General features: G+C 44.7%; 1 protein-coding gene across 1 annotated transcript in view; it reads left to right on the forward strand.

Annotated features, from left to right (window-relative positions):
• Positions 1 to 24,662, forward strand: part of TENM4 (teneurin transmembrane protein 4) — a 397,674-nt gene that overhangs the window by 230,583 nt on the left and 142,429 nt on the right. Inside the window, 2 exon segments of the mRNA XM_058545514.1 lie at positions 21,546 to 21,647; positions 23,641 to 23,835. Coding sequence (XP_058401497.1) covers positions 21,546 to 21,647; positions 23,641 to 23,835 — 297 coding nt within the window.

The raw sequence follows: 24,662 nt of genomic DNA on the forward strand, positions 1-24,662 counted from the left end.
ATGAGAAGGTGAAATACTTTAAATATGTCAATTTATAGATTTAATGGATTGCCAAACAGAATCCTAAGGGAATTTAGGAGGTTTGATTGAATGGTTTAAGACTTCATCTGGAATAATAAACAGATGAAAGTATGGAAGAAATTCCAAAAAGAAAAATAATGAAAGGGTACTCATCTTTAAAGAGATTAATAAATCGTAAATCTATAATGAAAGAAAATAGGAGTCAAGCAGGTTTATGAAATAAAATTGCCTAGAACTGTTACCAGTTATATGTAAAGATTTAACATTTGAAAAAGGAAGAATTGCAGATTACTAGGGAAGAAAGACTTAGTCAATAAATGTTGTTGGAATAACTTAGAAATGCATCAGCTTAAACTAAGAGGCTACAAAGGGGCATTCAGAGAGATGGATGTGGTTGATAGACACAGAGGTTTTTTAACCTGCAGTGTTGACCTAATATATAAAAATTGGACGATTTCCCATAAAACTATAGGTTTATGGCTTCCCTTAAAAAACTAAAAGACCAAAATTCCCATAGGAACAAGGGCCTGCCCCCTTTGAATACTCTGTAATTCCCGCCCCAGTCTGCACCTCATCCCTTTTCCTTATACCTGGGCCTGCTTCACTCCCTAAACTTACCTGCCTGGTCCCTGGAGGAATCTGAGTTTTTACCCTCTGATTCAGACTTCACCTTGCACCATATGCCAAAATAAGTTCCAGATGGATTAAAGAGGTAAATATTTAAAAGTCAGACTAAAAGAGGGTAAAACCCAATATTCACTTATCTCTGGCTTAGAGGAGGACTTTTAAGCTTAAAAGTCATTGAAGAAATCACAAAGGAAAAAAGACTGACAAATGTTTACATAAAAATGTAGAACTTCCATATGTCTTATAAAACGTATCAAAAGAAAAAGAAAAATAGTAGACTGGAAAAATACTTGCAGTAAATATGAGAGACCAAGAGTTAGTATCTATATTCTATTAAAGTGCAAATGCTGTGAAAAACACCATTATGATCTCTTAGATGAATGGTACAGCTCACGTGTAGGAAAGCTTCTGAAAATATATAGTATCCTGTAAACATACATGAAGTATTTTTAGCCTCATTAGTAATCTAAGAATTGCAAATTAAAGTAATGGTGGATCTTTTTTTTTTTTTACCTAATAAATTAGAACCCCCTCCCCCAAGTAAATACCCAATCCCGAAGGGGGCTGTAGTGAAACTCTATATTACTAAACCACGTATATTACTAGTTCATTGTAAATCAGTGCTACCCTTTGGGAAACAAATTGGCATTTTATATTAAATCATAAAAATTTTCATATTTTCAACTTCTGAGAGTCTTAAATAAACAAATACCTAGAAAAACCTGCTTGCTTATCTCAGCATTGCTTATGATTGTGAAAATTTGGAAACAGTCCAATGTCTAATAATAAGAAAGCATATAAGCAAATTATGGAATATCCACTTAATGAATATTATGCAGGAAACATGGGAAAATGCTTATAATTTTCAGCCCTAGAAGTAGGACACAGAAGTTATGTTTACAATATGAACACATCTGTTAATAGCAATGTAATTTGCCTAATCTGATAGTTTAGAGGCAGAGTTTGAACTTGAACTCAAGTCTTTCAACTCTGAGACCACTGCTGTTCCCACCTGCCCACTTCCTCAGGGACATTTAGAGAATGTCAGCCAGGGTGTTATCAGGCTGGCCATCGGAGCCTGGTGCTCTTCTAAACTGAACTTAATACAGTGTTTCAAAGATTCTAATTGATGGGGGCTGTGAACGAGGACACTTTTGACAAACTTATCACCTCTAAGAGCTGGGATTTTTCTAAAGGTTTTCTCCTCTCCCAATTTGGTGTAAGTGATAAAATGCACAAATCTGGAGGACCAGAAAAGGTTGGACTTGAACCAAAGTCTGCTGCCCGTGTCATTTCTTAAGTGCTGCAGGTGCTATGGACACACGTGTGTTTCTTCAGCTCTCTGTTACACACCTGTATGTATATAAATATTTTAAATATTTTCATTGTTTTTTGTTTTTGCTTTTTAAAGAATGCATTAAGTTAAAACCATTAACCATGAAGGCAGACCATACTTTCTAAACCAGCTCTGCTTGAGGTGAAAGATAAGTCCCCAGGTGGTCCCCTATCCTCAATGCCTAGTGTTAGAGGATACCAGAGAAGACTAATAGGATTCACTTTAAGAAAGAAAGCATATTTTAAAGAATCCTGAGATTTGAAAACCTGAGCCTGCCATTCTATTTTCTGCATCCCCCACACCCAAAACAGACAAGAATTTTCTATGTAGCAGGGTTTACTGTGACAATAATAATCCCTTACATCATTTAGGACTTTTACTGAGCATGATGACATACACAGTTTTTTCATTGTTATTTTGATATTAACAACCCAGTGAGGTATCATCCCTATTTCATAGAAGCAGCAGCTGAGGTTCTGAAGTTAAGGCTCTTTTACTGGTCCAAGATCACACAGCAAGTATATGGACAAGCCTGGGTTTAAATCCAGTTCTCTAGTTTGAATGATCCATTCACTCATTTATTCTTGCAAGCATGCGTTCTTCCAGGATGTGATTCTTCCCCACCTTCTATGTGCCGTGCACTCTGCTCTGGCCGTGGTGAGAGCCATGAACAAGGCAGACAGGGGCCTGCCCGGGTGGATCTCACAGTCTGCAGGGAGAAGGACATTGATCAGTTATGTGACTATGATGAGTTGTAAAGGAAAAGGGAGGGGTCTTGGGGAGCATTTAACAAGGGGAGCTAACCTCGTTAGGGCAGGGTCAAGGAAGGCTTATTTTGAGTACATGACGTCTGAGCTGAGATCTCAGAAAATTGAATAGGGAGAACAAGGTGAGTGGCAAGAGGTGAGAAGGGAGGAGGGTTAAGGACAGATGCCCAAGCACCACCAACGTTTAATGGGTAGAGGAAGAGCCAGAAAGGAGTGTGAGGATGAGTGGCTACAGTGGCAGAAATATCAGAAAGTGCTGTTTTTAAAGCTGAGGCAAGAGAGAGCTTCAGGAAGGAGGGACTAGAAAGTCGTGTCAAATGTTATTGAGAGGAACTTGTGGTTGAATGTTGTCTTTCTCTCCCTCTTGGAGTCCCACCATAATGAGGACAGTCATTTAAAAAAACAAACAAGGAACAAACCCACAAAGACAAAACCAACAAGAGACAATAGCCAACAAGAGATGTCAGTGGACTTTTGGAAAACAGAAAGTGGGTTGAGTTAGCAGCATGGAGAAAGCTGAATACTGAACACCTATCGAGATGTCAATGAGGAGCAGAGCCCCAGAAACCCTCAGGAAGAAGGCACCAGGTCCAGCCGAGGGCAAGGGTGAGGCACGGAGCTGAAACGTGGATGGATTCAAGTCTTATGTGATATGTAAGCAGCAGCAATTAGACCCTTAGAATTCCTCCTGCATCTCACACAATCAAATTATCAATCAAGTATAAGGGTCGAATAAAGATATTTATAGCCATGCAAGGTCCTAAAATCATACCTCCCATTTACTTTTTCTCAGGAAGCTTCTGGAAACTGCACTCCACCAAAACCATAAAGTAAACTAAGAAGGAGGGTCCAGGAAATAAGGGGCTCAATGGTGAGAGAGGCAAAGAGAAGTCCCGGAATGTTGGATGTGTAGCAGGCCTAGAAAACAAACAGATCAGACCGCAGCAGGGCAGAGGGCTCCAGGTGGGAGATCTCCAGGCAAACAGAAAAACAGTGGACCAGACCCATTACTTGGTGTGTTTGACCATGTGGAAAATTCTATTTCAGAGGGATTTTAGTTCTGTTAGATAGTATGAGTAGAGTCATTAATAGAAACACAAGAAATTAGATAAGAAAAAATGATGCTTTTCCATTAGATTATACTGGACAGAGGTAGTAGATAACGTAATAATGGACAGAAGTAGTGGGTAACCGTAGTAGTAGATACCATCAAATATACGTCAAAAATAGCTTTATAAGCACATTGTTTGGAAATATTTAAGTAAATTCTAGAAGAAATAGCCAAAGGAGTTAAGAGTCATTGTCTAGAGAGTGGCATGCAGATGTGTGGGTGGGGCAGAGGACTGCTGTTTTTCATTGTAAGCTTTCTAGTATCGTTTGACTTTTTAAACTATGTACACACATTACTTTGGTTCAGAAAAAAAAAATTGAATGCTACAGAGGTCAAGGAAGAAAGAATTGGAAAGTGTCCATTGGAGGTAGCTCTCAGAAATTCAGCAAGACCAGCTGGGTTTCTTCTACATCTCCTCACATAGCCCAGTCCATTTGGATGGCTTATTTGAGAGTAAGTTCCACCTCCAACATTCCACCCAAATAAGTGTGTTTTATCTCACTCTACTAAGAGAGTCTGTTATTTTTAAGCCTTCATTATCCAGAGTAATCCCAGTTAAGGATACCGTGGTGATTGAAATGTAGATAATCTAGCAACCTTTCCATACAGTGTAGTGGTTGCGAGGATAAATTCTGGAGCCTGAGTACCTGGATTCAAATTCCTGCACCTGCTCTTATTTGCATTGTAGACTTGGGCAAATGTAGCCAAGACAGCAAGTCAAGAAATGGGAGTAATCATCTGCGCAGACTTTGTTATGAGGGGTAGATGAGTTAACGCATGCAGAACAGGCTCCCACTAAGTGTACAATAGGTGTTAACGTTATTGTTATTCCTGGGCCAGCCAGGAGGCATAGTGGTTAAATTCACGCGCTATGCTCGCCTGGGGTTTGCAGGTTCGGATCCTGGGTGCAGACCTACACACTGCTCATCAAGCCATGCTGTGGCAGCATCCCATGTACAAAGTAGAGGAAGATGGGCACAGGTGTTCGCTCAGGGCTTATCTTCCTCAGCAAAAAGAGGAAGATTGGCAATGAATGTTAGCTCAGGGCTGATCTTCCTCGCCAAAAAAAAAAAAAAAAAAAAAACGTTATTCCAAATTCTGCTTTCAAATTTATTGTTTTCACAAAAGTCACACAATTGTCCAAATTTAGGTTTTACCTTTTTATGCCCAACTCTACTAATTCTGATAAAAAGCAAATCAATTAAAAACATATATATTGGTTGTAGTTTTGGGTTTTTTTGTTTGTGTTAGCAAAGCACTGTGCTGCTCCCTGGGGGAAACAAAGGCAGCACAGTATAGGATCCTTGTCCTTTAAGAGCATCTCACAGCCCGAGAAGACTTAACACTGATAGCATTTGAAGACCACACATGGGGGTACCATGTAGCACAGGGTGAATTGTCAAGGGAATTTGGAGAAGGCCAACGACGAGGGTCACTATAGGCTAGGGTGGACCAAGAGGGCATAGGAGGATTTGGATAGGAAGAAAGGAAGGGAGGAGCCACGGGACAAAAATCCAGGGTGAGAAGCTGCTTGAAGTGTAGTGGAAGGCTGCCATGACTGTCTGGGAATGAGAAGAGCGGGGCTCCCCTCCTAGTTCTGCAGCCACCCAGGGGTGAGACCTTGAGGAAGGTCATTTTCCTCCTTGAGCTTCAGAAGGATTAAATGCAGTGCCCCGGCACTCTGCCTGACGCGCAGTAGGCTCTTCTATTATTTTCTTTAATTTGTACTTTGAGTCTGAATCCCAAGGCAGAGGCATGTTGACTGGCTGAGGGTCTGAATGAAGACGTTTTCTTGCCGAAAGTCAGAGCCATAGGCCCAGACCTGTAGTTCCAGCCAGCCTGGTTGTTGTCAGTCTCAAAAGGTTGTTCAAAGAGGAGAAATATGTCCAACAGTGGGCACTTTGATTTGCCTAAAGTACAGATCCTCTGGGCTTCCAGCTCAGACTGTGGGCAGTCTCTTTTGTCCCTCATTCCTGTTGTCCATCAGCTGACTGTCCTTCACAGCCTCAATTCCACTGCCCAGCCAGATTCTGAGAACACCTGCCTTTGAACGTGTTCCTCTCTAAATACTCCAAGTGCCCGTCTCTGCCTGGAGACTGTCTTCCCAGCCCCCAATGCTGAGCCACCATGCCTTCATGGAGGTGCCTGAGGTATTGCTTCCTCCTCTGGGCTTTACATATTTATTCATTGAAGGCGCTTGCCACATTGTGACCCATCTTCTTGTCACCGCTATCAGACTGTGAGGTCAGAAGGCAGAGGCTGTGCCTTCATCATATCTCAACTGACCGTTTACCAAGCATTTTCTCTTCGCCTGACCATGAACTGGAGGCTGGGGCTACAGGGGGCCTTAGACCCCACCTTGGCCCTACAAGCACTGATTGCACTGGAGGAGGCAGACGTGGAGACAACGAACTGCAGTGCAGTTTCACTTGGGCTGTCATGCAAGCTTGAGCAGCATGCCGGGGTGCAGAGAAGGGAGCAAGTGAGTCCATTAATCTGAACCTGGCACATGGTAGGTTTTCAGTAACTAGTTGTTTGGGAGACCTAACAGTTTTTGGCTCTATAATCTTGGGCAAGCCATTTCACTTCTCTAAGCCTCCATTTCCTCATCTGAAAAATGGGGATAATGATACCTAACTCAGTGCTGGGGTGAGAGTTAGATGAGGTAATGTATGAGATTAGTGTGCTTATCCCAGTAGTAGCACATAGTAGGACTCAATAAAGGGTGGTGGTGATGGCTATTATTATTGTTGTTACCTTATTGAATGTCTGAATTTATTACTTTATTATTAAAAACCTATATCTGCACTAGAAATCTAAGAAGCTTAGATGGGAAGAGTGAGAGGCCAAGTATTCTAGCACATCTTTGACTTTCAGAGGATGTTTCTGAAAGTATCTCTGCCGAGGGTCTTTCTCTTAATTTACTGTCCTAGCAGCTGAGTGTGAAGGTTGGGATTTGCCCAGGGTCTGAGAGGGACAAAGGGTTACACTCAGCCATCATGAATTAAAGCTGCTCTCCCTAAACCTTCCAAACCAGCAGATGACCAGAGCAGCAGCCACCTCAGACCTGACTGCTTTGGGGAGGACATGCACCTGCGTCCTCTGGAATGCTGGCCAGCTGCCGGGAATGGAAGGTGGCGTGAGAGAAGGCACTGCAGCTGCTAAGGGTAACGCAGGCAGAGACACTGTCTCCACAGGTGCAGGGCCCAGGAACAAGGGGCCTTTTACCTAGGCCACGGGAGGAGGCAGAAGCCCCAGCAGGGGAGAATCTGTTCCTTGGGAGGGTAGTGATCTGTTTTTCCTGTTTTCTACCACATCCCTTGGAAGCCTGAAGACCCACCAAGCCTAGCATCAGCCCCCATCACCTCAGTTTAACAGTGAGCGGGTGGAGCTCCAGCGGCTTATGTGGGGGTGTGTTTGTGTGTGTGCCTGCTCTGCCTTTGGCTGCTGGGCCCACACCCTGGCTGTAGCCAGGATCAGACCCAGTCAGCAGAACCAGCCTCCCTTGTCGTGGGTGCAGCCAAGGTGCAGAGTGAGTAACGACAGAGGGAAGAAGCCGGGGTTGGCCGGTATGAAGGGGTTCATGGGAAATGTCCCTGGAGGTTTCTAGGAGCGGCTGGACCCTTACAACTCATCTTTCACAGAAAGAGTGATGTCTATAGAGTGTTTGTCCGTGCCTTGGCGGTATGAGCTGAAAGGAAGAATTCAGAGGCCCCAATACCTGTATATGTCTATAGAGTGTTTGTCCATGCCTTGGCGGTATGAGCTGAAAGGAAGAATTCAGAGGCCCCATACCTCTATATGTCTATAGAGTGTTCGTCCATGACTTGGCGGTATGAGCTGAAGGGAAGAATTCAGCGGCCCCAGTACCTCCACTTGGGCATCCTGCTGTGCTGTAGTGTGTCTTGCAGGTGGAAGAAACATAATCTTACATGGACTCAGTTGTATCTTAATAATATAAACCAGTACTTTGTGGAGACAGTGTTGGAACATTAGCTGCTCCTTTCCCAAGCTGAGAGCTGGGCTACCTCTTGTTCTGTTGTCATAAAGTGTACCCACCTGCATGCACAGCATACGAGGAGCCCCTGATGAAGGAGAAGTGAGCTGAGGTCAGCCAGGATACAGCCAAGAGACACTAACCCACCTAGAAAGGTCCATGACCCCCTATCCATAGTCATTCAGCTGCTAACACTATAACACCTACTGTGTGTCAAGCACTGTATAATCACTCCCATTTTATAGATGAGGAAAGTGGGGCACAGAGAAGTGAAGTGACTTGCTCAAGGTCACACAGGAAGTGGCAGAGTGGATGAGAACGGCCAGAGTCTCACTCTAAAGCCTATGCTCGTTCTGTTATACCACACAGCCCTGACTTGGCCTGTCCAAATGGGTTTGCTTTGTTTTGACTTGGTTTCATTTTACCTACCACTGATGAGACATTTATTGCAAGCCCCACTAAGTGCTTTACATGCATTATCTCATTTAACCACCAACCCCACTATGAGATAGGTGAGTAACGAAACCAGGGTTCAGAAGACCCTAAATGATTTGCCTAAGGTTGCACAGCTAGTGAGAGTCAGAGCTGGAAGTCAAATCCAGGTCTGTCTGATTGCATAGTCCATGCTCAATCATGGGTCAGGGAGTTCTAGCCAAGTGAAGTCAATTATGCCAGAGGCAGGGTGCAGCCCTGAGGCACTGAGTGGTCAGAGACCATGCACAGGAAAGTGGGGTCCAGCTGACCATGCCTGAGTTGGTGCTCACACTCCAGCCCAGTGGACAAAGTGGAAGGAACCAGGGACCTGGGAGGAAGGCTGGCTAGCCACAGGGGCTGCTGTCTAGTACTCCAGGGCCCCCCTGGGCTCTCATCATTCAGGCATGCAGACAGCTGAGAGCAGGAGCTATGGACCACTTCCAAACCTTTCAGGCTAGAGAGCAGACAACCCTGGCAGGTGGACAGGCCAGCCTTTCAACAGTCAGGGAATTAGGGAGTCTTCCCCTTCAGGTCAGGCCAAGGCAGGGGCTAACATTTGTGTTATAACCTAGTATCATGGTAGCTTAGACAAGCTGCTACTGCCAGAAAGTCAGACGGCCAGAGGTTCCATAAACTTTTCACAATAGCAACAACTGTTTCTCAACTCCTTGCAAGATGTGTAGCTTTCACTTTTGCCATTGGGCAGTTTCTTCCTAGAGGCTGAGGGAGTCATCTGGCTAGGTGGTTAGAGCAGCTATAAAATATTTAACTTGAACATATAATTACATTACCATGCTCTCTAATAGGATTTGGTATCCAGCAGAAGTCCAACTTGGCCTCTGGCCCAAAGATATAGACCCAAGTTATTATGTTGAGTGTTACCTACTAGATAAATAAGAAAGAAATACTGTTCAAATCACTGTGCAACTGACCAACACGCATTATAATGAATCTAAAGAAAAACCCACCGGAGTCTGAGAATTTATCCATCTCGTTAATCATTTTATTGTGTTATGTCCTAGTAGACGTAATTCAAGTACATAATTCACAGAAGCTATCCTGACAGCGCTTGCTATAGAAAAGAGTTGGGCTTTGCAAAATTTTATTACTGGGTGTTCCCCAAACGCATGGTTAGTGCTGTTCTGAGAGAAGAGAGCCCAACACTATGTCCAGCTGAATGTAACAGGCCCAGTGGAAGGGAAATAAAAGTGAAGCCGCAGGTCTGGAAAAAATTTATAAAAGTAGAATTTGAAAAGAAAAAAAATAGAAATCAGCAAGGAAATAAGCAGTCCAGGCCCCACAGAAGGAGGCCAGCCTTAGGATTTGAGGCCAAACACACCAAAGGACATGAAACCAACCACAAATGGCCGTTTGTCATTTGATGTTGAACGAGAGTGAGCAGCTACTGTAGACAAGGCGAATGCCAGTCCCTGGGAGACACGGACAAGATGAGGAACCGAAATGGATCACTTCCTCCCAAGGAATTTGCAGTCTACTAGGGACAAAGGGTCATGCCCATAAATAACCAGACTGCAAGGTAGAAAGCAGTAGGCGATAAGCGAAGCTATCCTTCGCCATTAGGATTCAGAGGAAAGAGAGATCTGTCTTGCTAGGAGGAATCTGGGGAGGCTTCAAGAAAAAGGTCATATTTAAATTGGGCCTTGAAGGATGGGTAGGACTTGGACAAGTATAAGGGGGTGGAGGGAAGGCTTTGCAGGCGAAGTCCCCAGCATTGCCACAATCGGGGAGGCAAAGGGTTTATGGGTTCAGGAGGGAGTAGGGAGCAATTTGGCAGCAGCCCAAAGAGGACCTGAGGCAGACCCTTGTGGCAAAGAAGTTAGTCTGGGAAGGGAAGTTGGAGCCTTAAACTCCAGGTTCAGAAATTTGAGCTTTCTCCTCTCCCGTGTCTCCTAAAGTATAATTCTTGAGATTATTTTACGTTGTACATAGACAGACTCTATTTCAAAAATTATTTATTTTAGCAAACTGGAAAAAATATAATTAGGTACATCAAACTATTATTTCATGGTGATATTGAATTTCTGTTTTAAATAAATTTGTTTAAGAAAATAAATGAGTCAAAAATACAAGGTGAATAAGAGGACCCATGGTATGTGACTATGGCAACAGCATAAAGACTGGACCCACATAAGTGACGTTTGGAAACGCTGCTCCAGGCTGGGGTCATCTGTTCAGATGCGTCAGGGACCAGGCAGGTGACAGCAGTCAGGAAGCTGCAGACAGGGGCTGTGGACAGCCACAGTGTCTGGGCCTCTCCTAAATGAGAAGAGATGGTTGCCATGCTGGATCTTCCAATTTTTCAAGAAAAGCCACCATTAAGATTTTTCTATGAACTCTCCTTTTTAAAAAATTCTGGCAACTAATTTAAATTTTTTAAAACACCACGCGAACAAACGTGACCATAGGCCTCCAGTTTGTGATATGTACTCTAGATGCTAAGGAGCAGTGGCCTTATCAGTGGCCAGAAGACTTAGTTCCAGGAGGGCAGCTCTGGCCTACAGGTCTAGGACAGACTGAAAGGGACAAGGCATGCCGAGGCGGTGGCCCAGGCCAGAGGTAATTCCGCACGGACGTTTCCATGTTCCAAGTAAAGTCCAGGCCAACACGGGAGTTTTTAAACTGCAGGATCTAAGTCATCTGTACATAGTTCTGTGCGTTTTCAGACCTGAGTATGCTGACACAAAAGACGGAAGAGGGGACTGGGTTTTCTGTGTGGTTTGTAAGCAGTATCGAGCTGGGTGACAAGCCTGGATAATTGATTGGAGAATAATTAGCAGCTCCCTCACCCCACCTCCTCAGAGCCTGTTTCTGTTCCTTCATTGTCTGTCATCACGGAATAATTCAACACAAAGTGATGCTCATTAGATAGAACTCTCTAGCCAGCAGCTGAGTTGATTTTTAAAAAAACTGATTTCTTAAATAATTTGTTCCAAAGACAGACTTGACATGAAGTTGGCATGACGATCAGCAGGTCACTGCGTGGGAGCAGCTAAGATGATTATTCTGGCTCTGGCTCTTACTCGACCCCCATCTTACCCAGAACTGCTTTGCATTTCAAAAGGCTGCCTATTCTTTAAGAGCTATTCAAATACCACCTCCTGGAGGACCAAGCCCTCCTCTTTGGAAGTGGTCCACAAGTTCTTTTGCATTCTTGCATAGTTCACATCTTTCTGTCCCCTCTGGCTTGTTTTGATAGACCTGTGTGTAAAGTCTCAGCCTTTCTTCCAGACCAGTCGTTCTCAAAGTGGTACCCAGACCAAGGGTGTCAATGTCACGTGGGACCCTACCCTAGACCTATTAAATGGAAACTCTGGGGGCAGGGCACAGCAAGCCACGTTTTAACAAGCCCATCAGGTGGCTAACACAAGCTAAAGTTTAATAGTCACTGAAACGATGCTAGAGACAGGAGTAAAGCAGCATTTCCTAAGCACCTTCTATGTACCAGGTGTATTCTATATATACATATATACATAAATACACATATACATGCACATACACATATACTCTGGGAGATCAGAATTGGCCACCCCAAAATGTGTCTCTTTGGCATAAGGATTATTTTGGGCTGGTTACTTTTCAGAAACCGCAGAAGGGAAAGAAGCTCTGAAAAGTAGAAGTTATCCTTTGTAAGAGACATTTACATTTATAAGGGAAATCCCCATTTGTAAAGGTATCTCCCTCTCTGTACCAGGAAGAAGAGGGGATGACCTTATCTCTAGAAACTCTTGCCAGTGGAGAAGGTGAGGACTTAAATCTGCATACTCTTGTTTACTGTGCTTTCTGGTAATCTCCCATAGCTGACTCCCCCACCCCCAATATCCTCCTTTGTCTTTAGCTGAAGGTAGTATTTAAGGCGAGAACCTCTGCCATCTTGTTGAGATATTCAGTTACCCAGTAGGTCTCTCCCATGTTTACATGTTATAAAGCTTTGTTTGATTTTCTCCTGCTACTCAGTATCATGTCAATTTCATTTGTAGCCAAGCCAGAAAGGACCCAGAGTGGGTAGAGGATAGTCTTCCTCCCCTTCAATATATACACATACACATCTACAGTGGTTTTATTTAATTTTCACAAGTGTGTAAGGCAGGGGGTTTTCTCATTTCACAGATGAGTAAACTGAGACTTCAGATTCAATGAGTTTTTCACTAAATTTACAGAGTTGAAATTTAGACCCAAATCTGTCTGACCCCAAAGCCTAAAGCCTTTCTACTGCTCCTTGAGAACAAGGGTCACATTTTGGCTCCTCCTGGAGACATCAGATCACTGGAATCAACAGAGACTTGTTGGAATGAATGAATGATCAGTGAATAAATGGGTCGATATTATTGTCCAAGTATGATACAGTTGTGAGTGGCCAGAGCTGCACTTTGGTTTTTGAATGCTCGTAGGTGTGTTTGAAAACCAAAATTTCAATCAACAAAACCAAAATAGGCGCTATTTGGAATTTCCTCGCCCTGGCAGCATCCTGTGTAGTCGTCACTGTGTAACTGACAGAGACTGGAGGCATAAGGAGTGGGATTATACGTTTTCTCATTGGATTGACAGTTGTGGTATAGTGGAGGATTGACAGTATAGTCCTAGATTAGGTAGGAGTAGAAATCTAGATTTTAATACTAGCCCTGTCACTTATTAGCTGCATGAACTTGAGCAAGTTCTCTGTGCCTTCGTGTTCTCATCTACAAAACGAGGAACAATAAATAGCACCTTCCCTTCCTACACACAGAGCTATTGTAAGGATCAAATAAAACTGTACGTAGAAATGCTTTAAAAACTTTAAGTCCAGCACTTACCAGTTATCGTGAAAGCCTGCAAACTATCAGGTAAAGCCTGATAAGGTCCAAGGTGAATGGATGTGTCAGGGTTCTTTCAGTAACAAGGAGCAGAAACCACTCAGGCAACCTCCAGGAAAGGCCAATGTGGCAGAGAAGTAGACTCAAAAAGCTTCATGTGGTTTGGGACTAAAATAGGCACTGCAAAGCCTCTGGGAGTCCGGGCAGCTCCAGGGGCCCCACATTCGTTCTCTTCCTCTCACGGGTCCCTGCTTCTCTCTGAGCTTCAGCTCCGTTCACCACTCCCAGCTGACAGCCAGCTGCCTCTGCTCACTCAAGACTGCTTCCTCCTGACTTCTGCTCCTGCCTGGCTAGAATAACCTCACCAGCCCCTCTCTTTCCTTCATATCCTTTGACTTCCGCTCTCGTCACCAACTGCCACGTCCCCTGATACTTTCAGTTCAGATGCTAGAGAGCTGAACTCTGACTGGCACAGATCCTCTGTTTACCAGGCCACATCATAGAGCACTGGTCAGCCTGTGAATGGACTCTCCTTGGGTCAGGTGCTCATCATAGTCCAATTAGCTGTGGCCAGTCATCTGGTCCACCAGTGCCTGCTACTTAGGCAGAAACCATGGGCAGAGCATTGGGTGAAGGACTGATAAATCTATAAGGGGAGGAAAAGTGTCTCCAAACATGTGAGCACGCACTTCTCCTTTGAAGGCCCTATGGTCTTGAGCAGCATAGCACTTTTCGGTCTCATCACCACTTGGTGTGTGTCTCGGTGGCCTCTCTGGCATATGCTCGTGGGACATGGCAAGAGACTCTGCGTGTGCAGCATTCTCTGGGAAAGGCAGCAGAACCAAAGCCACCAGCAGGGACTCTGACATCTGTGAAAGCTGCTGCCAACAGCCCCAGGAGAAGAGATGGGAGCTCTTAGCCAGAGGCAGCCAGTGAGCCGCCTGTTCTCTAGTCCCATCCCTGAGCACTGGGCCCAGTGACTCACTGGAGGCCCCTCTCACAGAATACATGATAATGTGATGCTGGTTACCTGCGGACTCAGAGGGGAGGTTTGAAAAGTTGGAATCTGCCCTTAAAGGAGCAAACTTTCTTTCTCTCCCTTGAGCTATAAACATGATGATGATTTTCTCAGCTTTTTCATCGGTTTGTATAGTTTCTTGAGTACTGACAATTTGGTTTGATTCATTAGATCCCAGGATGTTAGATCTGAAAGATCATCTAAGTCATCTACTTCACTGGAACACTTCCTGAGCCAGAGTAGATGCTCGGTAAATATTTGCTGAATGAATTTAATGAATTTTGTAGATGAAAAGAAAGTCTCTGAGAGAGGAAGGGCCTTGGCCAAGGTCACCTAACAAGCTGGTGGCAGGAGTAGAACTAGGACCAAAGTTTCTTCGTGTGGTTCAGGCACATTCCCTTATAGCATGACTCATAGAATCATAAGATTTCAGATTTGGAAGATACCATACAGCTTATCTTTACCCCCCTTGCAATATTCCTGGCAGTCGTAATTTGCCCTCTCCTTGGACACTTCCAGCGACTGATAATGTATGACTTATAGATCACCTAGTCTATTCATTTAGTCATTCAACTAACAACTACTTATTTAACACCTGCTCTGAGTCAAGGATGATACTATTTACTGAAGATTCAGAGATGAATAACACATTTCCTGCCCTCAAGAAGTTTATAATATTTCAGTAGATACATACCCATCAACAGAATATTACCCAACATAGTAAGTGGTATTCTGCTCTCACTCTTACAAAATTCTTTCTTCTTTTGAACAGGTCCGTTTCCCAAGGACTATAGTCCATACTCATTGGACCTAGATCAACCTGTTAGGGCCACAAAACAAAAGTCTAATCCTTATTTCACATAATAGCCCTTCAGATATTTTTAAACAGAGGTCATACCCCCTTAATAACCTAAATTCCCAGTTCCTTCAAGAATTCTTTATTTGAAGTGTTGGTTTCAAGTTCTCTTATCCTTCTGGTTGCTCTTTGATGAACATGTTCCCATTTATCTTATCAGTCTCTTCAACGTGGCCCCTAGATATGAACTGCTGAACTCTAAATATGGTCTGAGAGTGCAATGCAAAGTTGAACTTCCCGTCACTCCTTTCATTCTAGGCATTGTACATCTAAAAATATAGGACAAGGAAAGAATAGCTTTGTTGGCCACCAACCGTTCTCTTGAGTGTGACTGTTGGCCATGAGTCTGATTATTGGCAATGCCTACTGCCCTGACCTCTTTCCTCCATTTCCTTCTTGTATTCCTGCTCAGCTTCTCAATACAACAAATATTACTGAGGACTTGTTTTTTGTGTAGCACTCAGCAGACTCTTTGGAGAACCAGACACGATGCTTGTCTTCAGGGAGCTCACAGTCTTATTGGCGAAATTTGGTTTGCTCTCAAAGAAATAATTAACAAAGAGCTAAGACTGAATATAATCAAGGGAACAATCTTTTTCCTAGACCCCTCCTTAGAGCCACTCTCACTAGTGGTTGGTAGACTTCTGGGTATGATTGAAAACAGATCTCCCAGTTCAAATGCCAGTGTAGAACTGGCTTCAAGCCCAGGCTGTCAGGGGCTTTGTCAAATTTTTGTCATTGCGTTGACCTAGACTGTGGCAGACTGAAGCCCTTTGAATTCCATCATCTGCAAAGAAAGCTGGGGCACCTACAGGGGCTGACGCCTCACAAGCCATGGAACAGCTTTCCAGCACCTGGCACCTGCCCAGTGCCAATCTAGAGCACACAGGGAGAAAAGTTCTTTCAGATGTTGGCACGAGTCTGCCTCTGTTTGGGCTTCTGGGAGACAACAGGTTTAATTTGCTTTGACAGTGCTTTCCCCCTCGAGGAAATGTACCCAAACACCATGGCTTCTTCACATTCAATGTATTGCTTGTTTGCTTTCTCATTTTTACCGTGGGGAGTTCCTATGTGTTTTATATGAGAGTGTGTGTTTACCCCCATGAACCCACCTTGCCTTGTTTGAATTCATCAGATTAAGTCAGAATATTGTTTTGGTTCACAAATGGAAAGCATGTATGACCCTTCCTTAAAACCAAAATACCAATTCTGCCAAGTGCTGGGCAAACCTCTTTACATGCACAGCATTACACTAGTTGCTCTTAAAGATAACCCTCTGAGGTGGGTACTCTCATTAACCCCATTTCACAGATGAGGAAACTGATGTTGAGAGATGACTTGTCCAAAGGGCACGTAGCTAGTAAGGGGCAGCTTGGTGCCAGAGCCCATACTTTGGTCCAGGCCATACACCACAAACTTTGGCTTCAGGTAGAACTTCGTTCACCTACCAGATATGCCCTGATAGCTGTGTGACCTTGAGAAAGTGACTTCAGCTCTCATTCTCCATCTGAGACTGTAAAATGGTGGCAAAGGTACCTATTTCTCATAATTATTCTCAGGAATAAATTAGAATATATGCTACACCTTTCACAGTTCCATTTGAGGGAATGAGAGGGTCTCCGTTAGAGTCTCCTCTCAATCTTGAGTTACTATAGAATTAAATCCCAGCTATGCTATCTAGTTTGTTTCCCTCTCTTCTTTTGGTTGCCGATAATAAACCCAGTCCCCTCTTAGGAACAAAGGGAATGTAACAGATGTAACCTAAAGTATAAATTTCACCAGGTGCAGTCAAGTGATGTATCCAGTCATCCGATTGGCTGTCCTAGAATCCAAGTTCCTTCCTTCTTGCCTGTAGCGTTAGCATCCGTCTTCCTACAGAGAAGCCGAGAGGAGGCAGCAGAGGGTGGATCTCTGTTAGGCAATAGGTAGACCTTGGTTCTTCAACTGAGCACTCCCAAAGAGTTCCCGACATCCACTTTTACAACTTAAGGAGAGACGACAGAAGCAGAGGAAAGAGTTGTAGGTTGTACACACAGACTTCTGTTAGCTGAGACACATCACAGGAGAACAAAACACAGAGGAGGTGCTGGGAGGGAGGGATAAGTGCTGGGTGAGTAGAAAGGAGAGACTGAGGATGGCTAGTGGGCTCTGATCTCACAGCTGGTTGCTGTCTTTGGTGCTGGAATCCAGCATCAGGCTCGCATGACCACAGAGGTTCGCCTGCTCAGACCAGGGGAAGAGGCAGGTGTGCCCTTGCCATGGTGAGCTGTTGGAGGAGAAAAGCCTTTCCTCTTCTGATGTAACTGCCCTTGTGAAACATGAGTCCAGTAGGCAGTTAGGCTGCCCAGTAGTCCTCTTTCAGGCAGGATTTTCCTCTGTGGTCTCTCCTTGTTTCCTACAAAATGAGACTTTGGGATTTCGAAAAAGAAAAGCAGAAGGTGGCAAATGAAGGCAGGCTTTTCCAGGCATCAATCCTAGACTCAGGAGGACATATCTACCAACTGTGATCATCTTTCACGTTAACACAGTAATGCTAATGATTTGTCTGTGGGACAGCTAGTGAGCAGACGAAATGAAGCACTGCAGTAGGTTCCTGACACTGCTATGTCCTGTCTCCCGTGTCTCCTCCGGGAAGGAGCACTGTTGTCTTTTCTTCCTTCTGCAGATGCCCCTTTGTATTTCGAGCAATATTTTGTTCAACATCCAGAGAACACACCTACTCACAACACATGTCCAGAGAATAAGCTAAGGAAACATTTAAACTCTGCATTCCAGTGTTGATGAAGGAAAAAACAAGTTCCTGAAAATCTAATTTCCTTGCAGGACTCACTGCTGTGATAAAAAAGCAAAAGCTAAGGAAAAAGGCCCCCATTTTCCAACACACCATATATCCAATTATGAAAATCAGTTATTCATAAGCAGCTGAATTTTTAATTCAAATCTGAGCAGATCCAAAGATACACCTTCTGCTAAATGAAAGCAGCTGGAGTTTGAACATGAGCAAAGCAGGAAGGAACTTTGCGGGGGGGGGGGGGGAATTCACCAAACACTAATTGGAAACATACAACATATTTATGCAATAAAGTTCACACTTCTCCCGAGCCAATGAGTGTCACTTCTGCGCTAGCATTTAGCACAGAGATATCTGGTCAGTGGAGACTCATTATTTGTGGGATCCCAAGTGGACCCCAAGTAAGTTGAAATCCTTCCAAGTGGAAGAAAAACCATATACATAAACATTTCATCAGAAGGAAATATTCTCCAAATGTCTCGCTTCTACTTCCTTGTTAGCATCGTAAAATTATTCCACGTCTCCTAAAACTTCTGCCTTCTCTGACACCAACAGCCTGGGGCAGATTTTGCAGCAACAGTCTTCTATTCTGTCAGATTTAGCAACCAACACTGTACTCAGTCACAAAAAAATATACTTTCCTTGCTTTTTCGCCATGAAGGCTTCTTGGCATATGATTAACAGGTTTGTATCTTTCAGACTTCATAAATCAAAATCTAGAAAGTGTGTAACACTTCTCTGCCATTGATCCTGTTAGAAAGGCAACTGGTAATTATAGTCATTTTATTAGGAGACATATTTTATACCATTGGGTTTGAGAAGGACTGAGCTGTAGAATTTTACATCTAGGAGGGATATCTGAGATCATCTAGTTGAATTTTTTCAGTGATAGCAACAAATGTTTATTTAGACCCTTCCATGGACTGGATACCAGGGCAAATACATAGAAGAATCAACTCAGTTTCTGCCCCCGAGGAGTTTGCAGGCAACGATGGAAACTATATGGTGCTTTAATACGGTTGAGGGAAACATTCGAGTCCTGGGAGTAACTTAGCCTTTTAAGAAATCAGGAAGGCTTGTCAGAGGAGGTGACTTTTGAGCTGGATTTGAAAGAAGGAATAGAAGTTGCCAAATGGGGAAGCATGGGAGGAGCAAGTGCAAGGATGAGGGAATAGGCATAAAAAGATCAAGTGACATGGCCGAGATCCCACAGCCATTCAGAAGCAGAACAAGACCTGGAAGCCAAGCCTTCTGCCTCTCTGTCCTATACTCCTTCTGCAACACTGCAGGTGGAACCCACCCTCCAAGTGTACCATTAGCCAATCACTTGAAGTGAAAATAATCTTGCCTTAAACTTTACTCAAAATTCTTATTTTTTAAAAGAGTATTCGAAATGAAACTTCCTAAGTCATTCTTTGTAAAAACAGTGTTTAGGAAGTCACTTCTGACTTAAAGGCTTAGAAACACGGATTCTTCCAGGCAAAGCCAATGGAGAGCAGAGATGCTCAGGGCCCTGGCTTGTGAGCCTCATTCTGCAGGACCCCGAGCACTTTTCCCTGAAATGAGGCCACATATTGGGTTAAACCCTCTTGTTCTCACTCTGTGTTAATGTAAAATTCTGCTCATGTTAGCAGAGGGACGACATGGAGTGAGTGAAATTTCCCATGCACTCACAAAAGGAACCACACATTTGAACCCTTTCTCTAAACTTTTTACCCCATCTATCCATACTCAACTCATTCTTCAAGCCCACCGCCTCTAAGAAGCCTTCCCTCTGCTGGTTTTGCCCCATGCCAGCTGCCATTACATTGGCCTAAAGTGCTTCGCTGCATTTAAGGCTTGATGCCCTTATCTGGATGCCTTTTCTGCACAGTTGCTCTCTTAATTAATTATAGATTCATAGAATTTTAGAACAGGAAGCAGTCCTAGGGGTCACCTCCACCATCACCTTCATTTCACATATGAGGAAGGTGAGACCCAGAGAGGGGAAGGAAGTTGCCTTAGGTCACCAGTGTGGTACTACAAGAATCAACCCAGAACCAGGTCTCCTTACCTCCAGGCAGAGCTTCCTCCATGGTCCATACTGCTGCCCAAATGACAGTTATCTCGTTCTCCCAGCTAGGCTGCAAATTTCTTATGGGCAAGGCTCATGTCTTGTATGGTAACATCTCATGTAACAGAGGCCTTAGTCTTGGCTTCATGACTTACAAGTGTGAGCTAAGACAACAGGCTGAATTCTTAACTCTGCCTCACCTTGCTAACCTTTTCCTCTACTTTCAACTCTGACTCTGCTGACTCACTCTGAGACCTTGGGCAAGTCACTGCCTTCCTCTGGGTCTCAGTTTCCTTATCTATTAAGTGAGGTGGGCTGGATGGTCTCTTGGATTCCTTCAAGCTCTGAAAGTTCTAGAATGCTCTACCTTCCAACTGGATCCTTTGCTATCTTCAGGAGTGGCCTCACTGTCCCACAGATCTGCCTCATTCATTCTCCTGGCTTCTGCTAGGGATTAAGTTCCTTCAAGGCCCAGATAGCATAGTATCTTTGAAGAACACCAGGCTTGGAGTCCAAAGGCCTGGGTTCAAATCCTGCCTCCCTGAATTCGTATCCACATGGCCCTTAGCAAGTCTCTTCATCTCTCTCTCAGCCTTCTCTTTTTTTTTTTTTTTTAAATAGGAATAACAATACATGCTTGCAGATTTGGTGACAGTGAAAGGAGATAAGCTTTGTGGAAATACATGGCACAAAGAAGGCATTCCGTATACAGTGGCTTCTTTCCTTTATTCGACATCCAGTATTATTGAGAAATGGGCTGTTCCAAATAAACAGATTTTCTAGATAATGGGTTTACTAACTGGAGCTATAAAACATTGACTCATTTTTTTGCTAAAATATTTCTGAAATGAATTCTATATTTCCTTGATATGTCACACAGACAATACCAAAAGTATTAGGAAGAGTTAGAGAAAGTAACATCGCTGCAGAAGGCGGGCATGATAGCAGAAGCTGGGGATGCGGGTATGACAAAGAGAATATGAAAGAAAACTCCTGTGCCTTTTGAAAGAGCATGGATTTTTTCATCTCAGCATATGGGGAGCCAGTGAAGAGTTTTAAGTAGGAGAATGACAGGATCAGATTTGTTTCAGAGAGATCACTCAGGCTGCTGGGTAGTGAATGAATCAGGATGGATAGCAAGAGGGGAAGCTGAGACCAGCCATGAGGCTGTTGTGTTAGCCGCAGTGAAAGATAGTGGGGCCCTGGACTGATGGGTGGAAAATCAGAGGTAGGAGAAGACAAATTTGCAAATGCCCGGTAGCTTTGTGAGAAAACAGATTAATGGAATATCCCATTATGAGAAAAATGTAAAACACAGAAAAGTGTAAAGAAGACCACAGAATCACCCAATGACCCAGCATCCAAAGATAACCACTGTTAACAAACTGTTTTTTCCCAATGTTTTTAGCTGAAGAATTTCTAAGACAGTTGTAGATACAAATTTGATTTATAAAATATTGGTTCAGGAAGACATCTTCCAGAACATGTCTCTTAATGTCAGTTGAGGTGTACCTCAGTAAGGATAAAAATAACATATCATTTTTAACTCTATTGGTTCTTTTCAGTGATTGGGCCAGAAGAGCTCAAATGCGTGGGTCTTGGGTAACCTGAGGCTTGATTCTGGGGCCCTCTGTTTGGTAAAGAAGTTTCTGCTGTCAACCCTCCTTCTCTCTTCTCCCCCAGAATCCATGGATAACTGCCCCAGCAACTGCTATGGCAACGGCGACTGCGTCTCTGGGACCTGCCACTGCTTCCTGGGCTTCCTGGGCCCTGACTGCGGCAGAGGTGAGAACTCTGCATGTGGACTTGCAGTCTTCATCCCCAGGCCCCTCAGCATCTCAGGTTCCACTTCTCACAAGGGCAGAGCTCCAGACCACCTCCTGACTCCTGCGAGAAAGGCTCCCAAGGGCCCTTCCTCAGAAGCCCTGAGAGGGAGGTCTGTAGGCAGAGCCGTGGCCTCCTCAGCCACAGTAATCCACATGTGCATGACTGGGGAGGGCAGAAAGGTTGGGCCTTTACAGGGGCAGCCAGTGAACTTAGTGTCCATTGTGGGGGCAGGGAGTCCTTTTAAAAAGTTGATTTCCCCTTAGAGGAGTGATCAGCCTTTGCCAGGCGACTTTGAAGTTCATCTTCAGCTGGTGTGGTTTCTCTCTGGCCTTGTGGAGGGGCCTGAGTTGCTGCTCCGTTATTGCCATCTAACAGCACAGGCACAGGCAGAGGCTTGGCTAAGGCCACCACAGGGAAGGACTTGGGAGGCGAGCCTGCTCTTCACACAGGACGCTAATGTTGGCTGATACTTGGGCACATATGGTGCTAACGCTACCCACTATTGAGGTAGTTAAAAAGGCTGCCCACCATCTGCCCTGCGCATTTGGCTTTCACATCTGTCCTGGAAGAATTAACAAGGAAAATGCCACAGGAGATCTGAAGTCCTGAGAATTTGGCACCCCCCCTTGGGAAACTAAGATGGCCCCTTCCTTTGGTTTTTCCACCTCTCCACTCATTCAGCAGGCATTTGCTTTGCTTCATGGCCTTTAGTGTTTGTTCTTGTGCTGGGCACTAGAGTTACAACACTGAGCAAGATCCACTCCCGGGAGCTCTCAGTCTGGTCTGGGAGACAGACAGTAAATGGAAGATTACAAAGCAGGACAACAATAAGTGAAATACACTGTATATAGCAAGGTTAAATGCAAGGGGCACCTATCAGAGTAAAGGGAGCGGCTGTCTTAGCTTGGACAGGATGAGGACCAAGAAATCTCCGCAGATGAGGTGACGCGGGAACCAAGACCTGATGCTTGAGTAGTTCATCGGTACAAGGCCGAGATGGTTTTCCAGGCTGAGGAGACAGTGCCCTGCAAATATTGCACCGTGATGCTGCTTCGGGTCTCTGCTTATTTTTCCGAACATGAAATAGGCTCAGTTTGAGGCAGCAGAGCCAGCAGCCCCCGAGGAAGCACAGCAATTACCTGCTGAGTGCTTTAAGAAGGAAGGAAGCCAGGTGGGGGTCAGGGGAAGGTGGTGCAGAGAGAAGAGACAAGTCATTCCTTCTAACAAGAATTACTGTCTCATCCCATATGCACTGAAAGTTAAGAGTCATGTATAAAACAGCCTTATTGTATCTGGGTAAGGCTGGTAGGTGCTTACAGCACAATGCAATATAATTTATTTTTATATAGTGTCCTTCGTACAGATGATCACAAAACCCTTTACACTAAGAGGCAGAATGGAAAGATAATACTTTGAAGAGCCAAGTTGGGCTCAGCTATTCTCTTACCATGGTATATGGAGCTTGAGTGGAGGCCTGAAAGGCAAGAAAAGCTGAGATTCACGGGTTAAGGGCAGTAAGTGGTGCTGCAAATGAGGGGTGGGGAAGCGAAATGGAGTGCTGTGAGGAGGAGAGAGCTGGAGGCGGGATTCAGGGCAGGGAGGAGGCCCAGCTCTGTCTTTTCCCGTGAGCCCAAGGACCAGATTGAAGCTTCCTGTCTAAGGGTCCCTGCAACCACCATGCACCAGTGACATGAGGGGGATGGGGGAAAGCATGTTCAGCGGGCCCCAACTCTACCAGGCCCTGCACTGCACACCTTCGCCTGCAATTCCAGATGTGTTTAAACTAGAATGAAATAAAGCCAGAGAAGCAGGCAGATGGACACAGGTGGAAACTGCAGCAAAGCACTTGAAGCTCTCGGTCAAGCGGGCAGGCTAAGGCCAGAAAGGGACCAAGGCAGGCAGGGCGCGCTGGACGTTGACTCATGCCAGGATTCCCGTGATGTCTCCCCAGCCTCCTGCCCTGTGCTCTGTAGTGGGAATGGCCAGTACATGAAGGGCAGGTGCCTGTGCCACAGCGGCTGGAAGGGCGCGGAGTGCGACGTGCCCACCAGCCAGTGCATCGATGTGGCCTGCAGCAACCATGGCACCTGCATCACGGGCACCTGCATCTGCAACCCTGGCTACAAGGGCGAGAATTGCGAGGAAGGTAAGGCTTGTGGGCAGGCGGCCCGACACCTTGCTTTGAGGTAAAGGCCAGCACACAGGGCCTGGAGGGCATCCAGGGAGAAGCAGCAGCCTCTTGAGTGAGCGGCCCTGTGACTCCCCACACCTGAGCCAGGCACCATCAGCAACAGTAATTAACCTAAAGGAAGAGGACAGACAAATCAGGGTCCTGGTCAGTAAAGGGAAGAGAAGCGTCATGCATTGAGCACTTAGTGTATACAAGGCTCTGTGCTAGAAGCCTTGTATCATTTAACTTCAAACCCCAGTAGGGTGGGGTAATCATCTCCGTTTTATAGTTGAGGAAACTGAGACTCAGAGAGTAAAATGACCTGCCCAAGATCACTCTGCTAGTAGATGGCAGAGCTGGGTTTGAGCCCAGTGTTTCTGGCTCCATAGCCCAAGTTCTTTGTACTCCTCTTTAAGCTCATCTTCTCTCCATTTCTGAAGTTTGTGTCTGTTATAGACCTTCAAAAACTCTGCCTTCTGTAATCACAGTCATGTATGTGTGTGCATGTATATGTTTGGCTCTTAGGTGCTCTTAAGCGTGTCTCTCCACTTCATAAAGTAAATATATGCCTATGTAGATGGAGGCTAGAAAGTGAACTGCCAATTTAATGGTGGTGTCAGTTCTTTCCCAGAAAATCTAACCAGGTGAGAGAAGTAAATATTTCTATTTCACAGAACAAGAAACTGAGGCCCAGGGAGGGGCCGTGACATGCCCGTGGTCGTAGAGCTAACTGATGGCAAGGTTGGGATTCAACCCAGGTCTTCCCACTTCAGATCCAGAACTCTTTCTTCTTGACTGTGTGG

Source organism: Diceros bicornis, chromosome 7 (genome assembly GCF_020826845.1).
Source record: "Diceros bicornis minor isolate mBicDic1 chromosome 7, mDicBic1.mat.cur, whole genome shotgun sequence".
Lineage (NCBI taxonomy): Eukaryota > Metazoa > Chordata > Mammalia > Perissodactyla > Rhinocerotidae > Diceros > Diceros bicornis.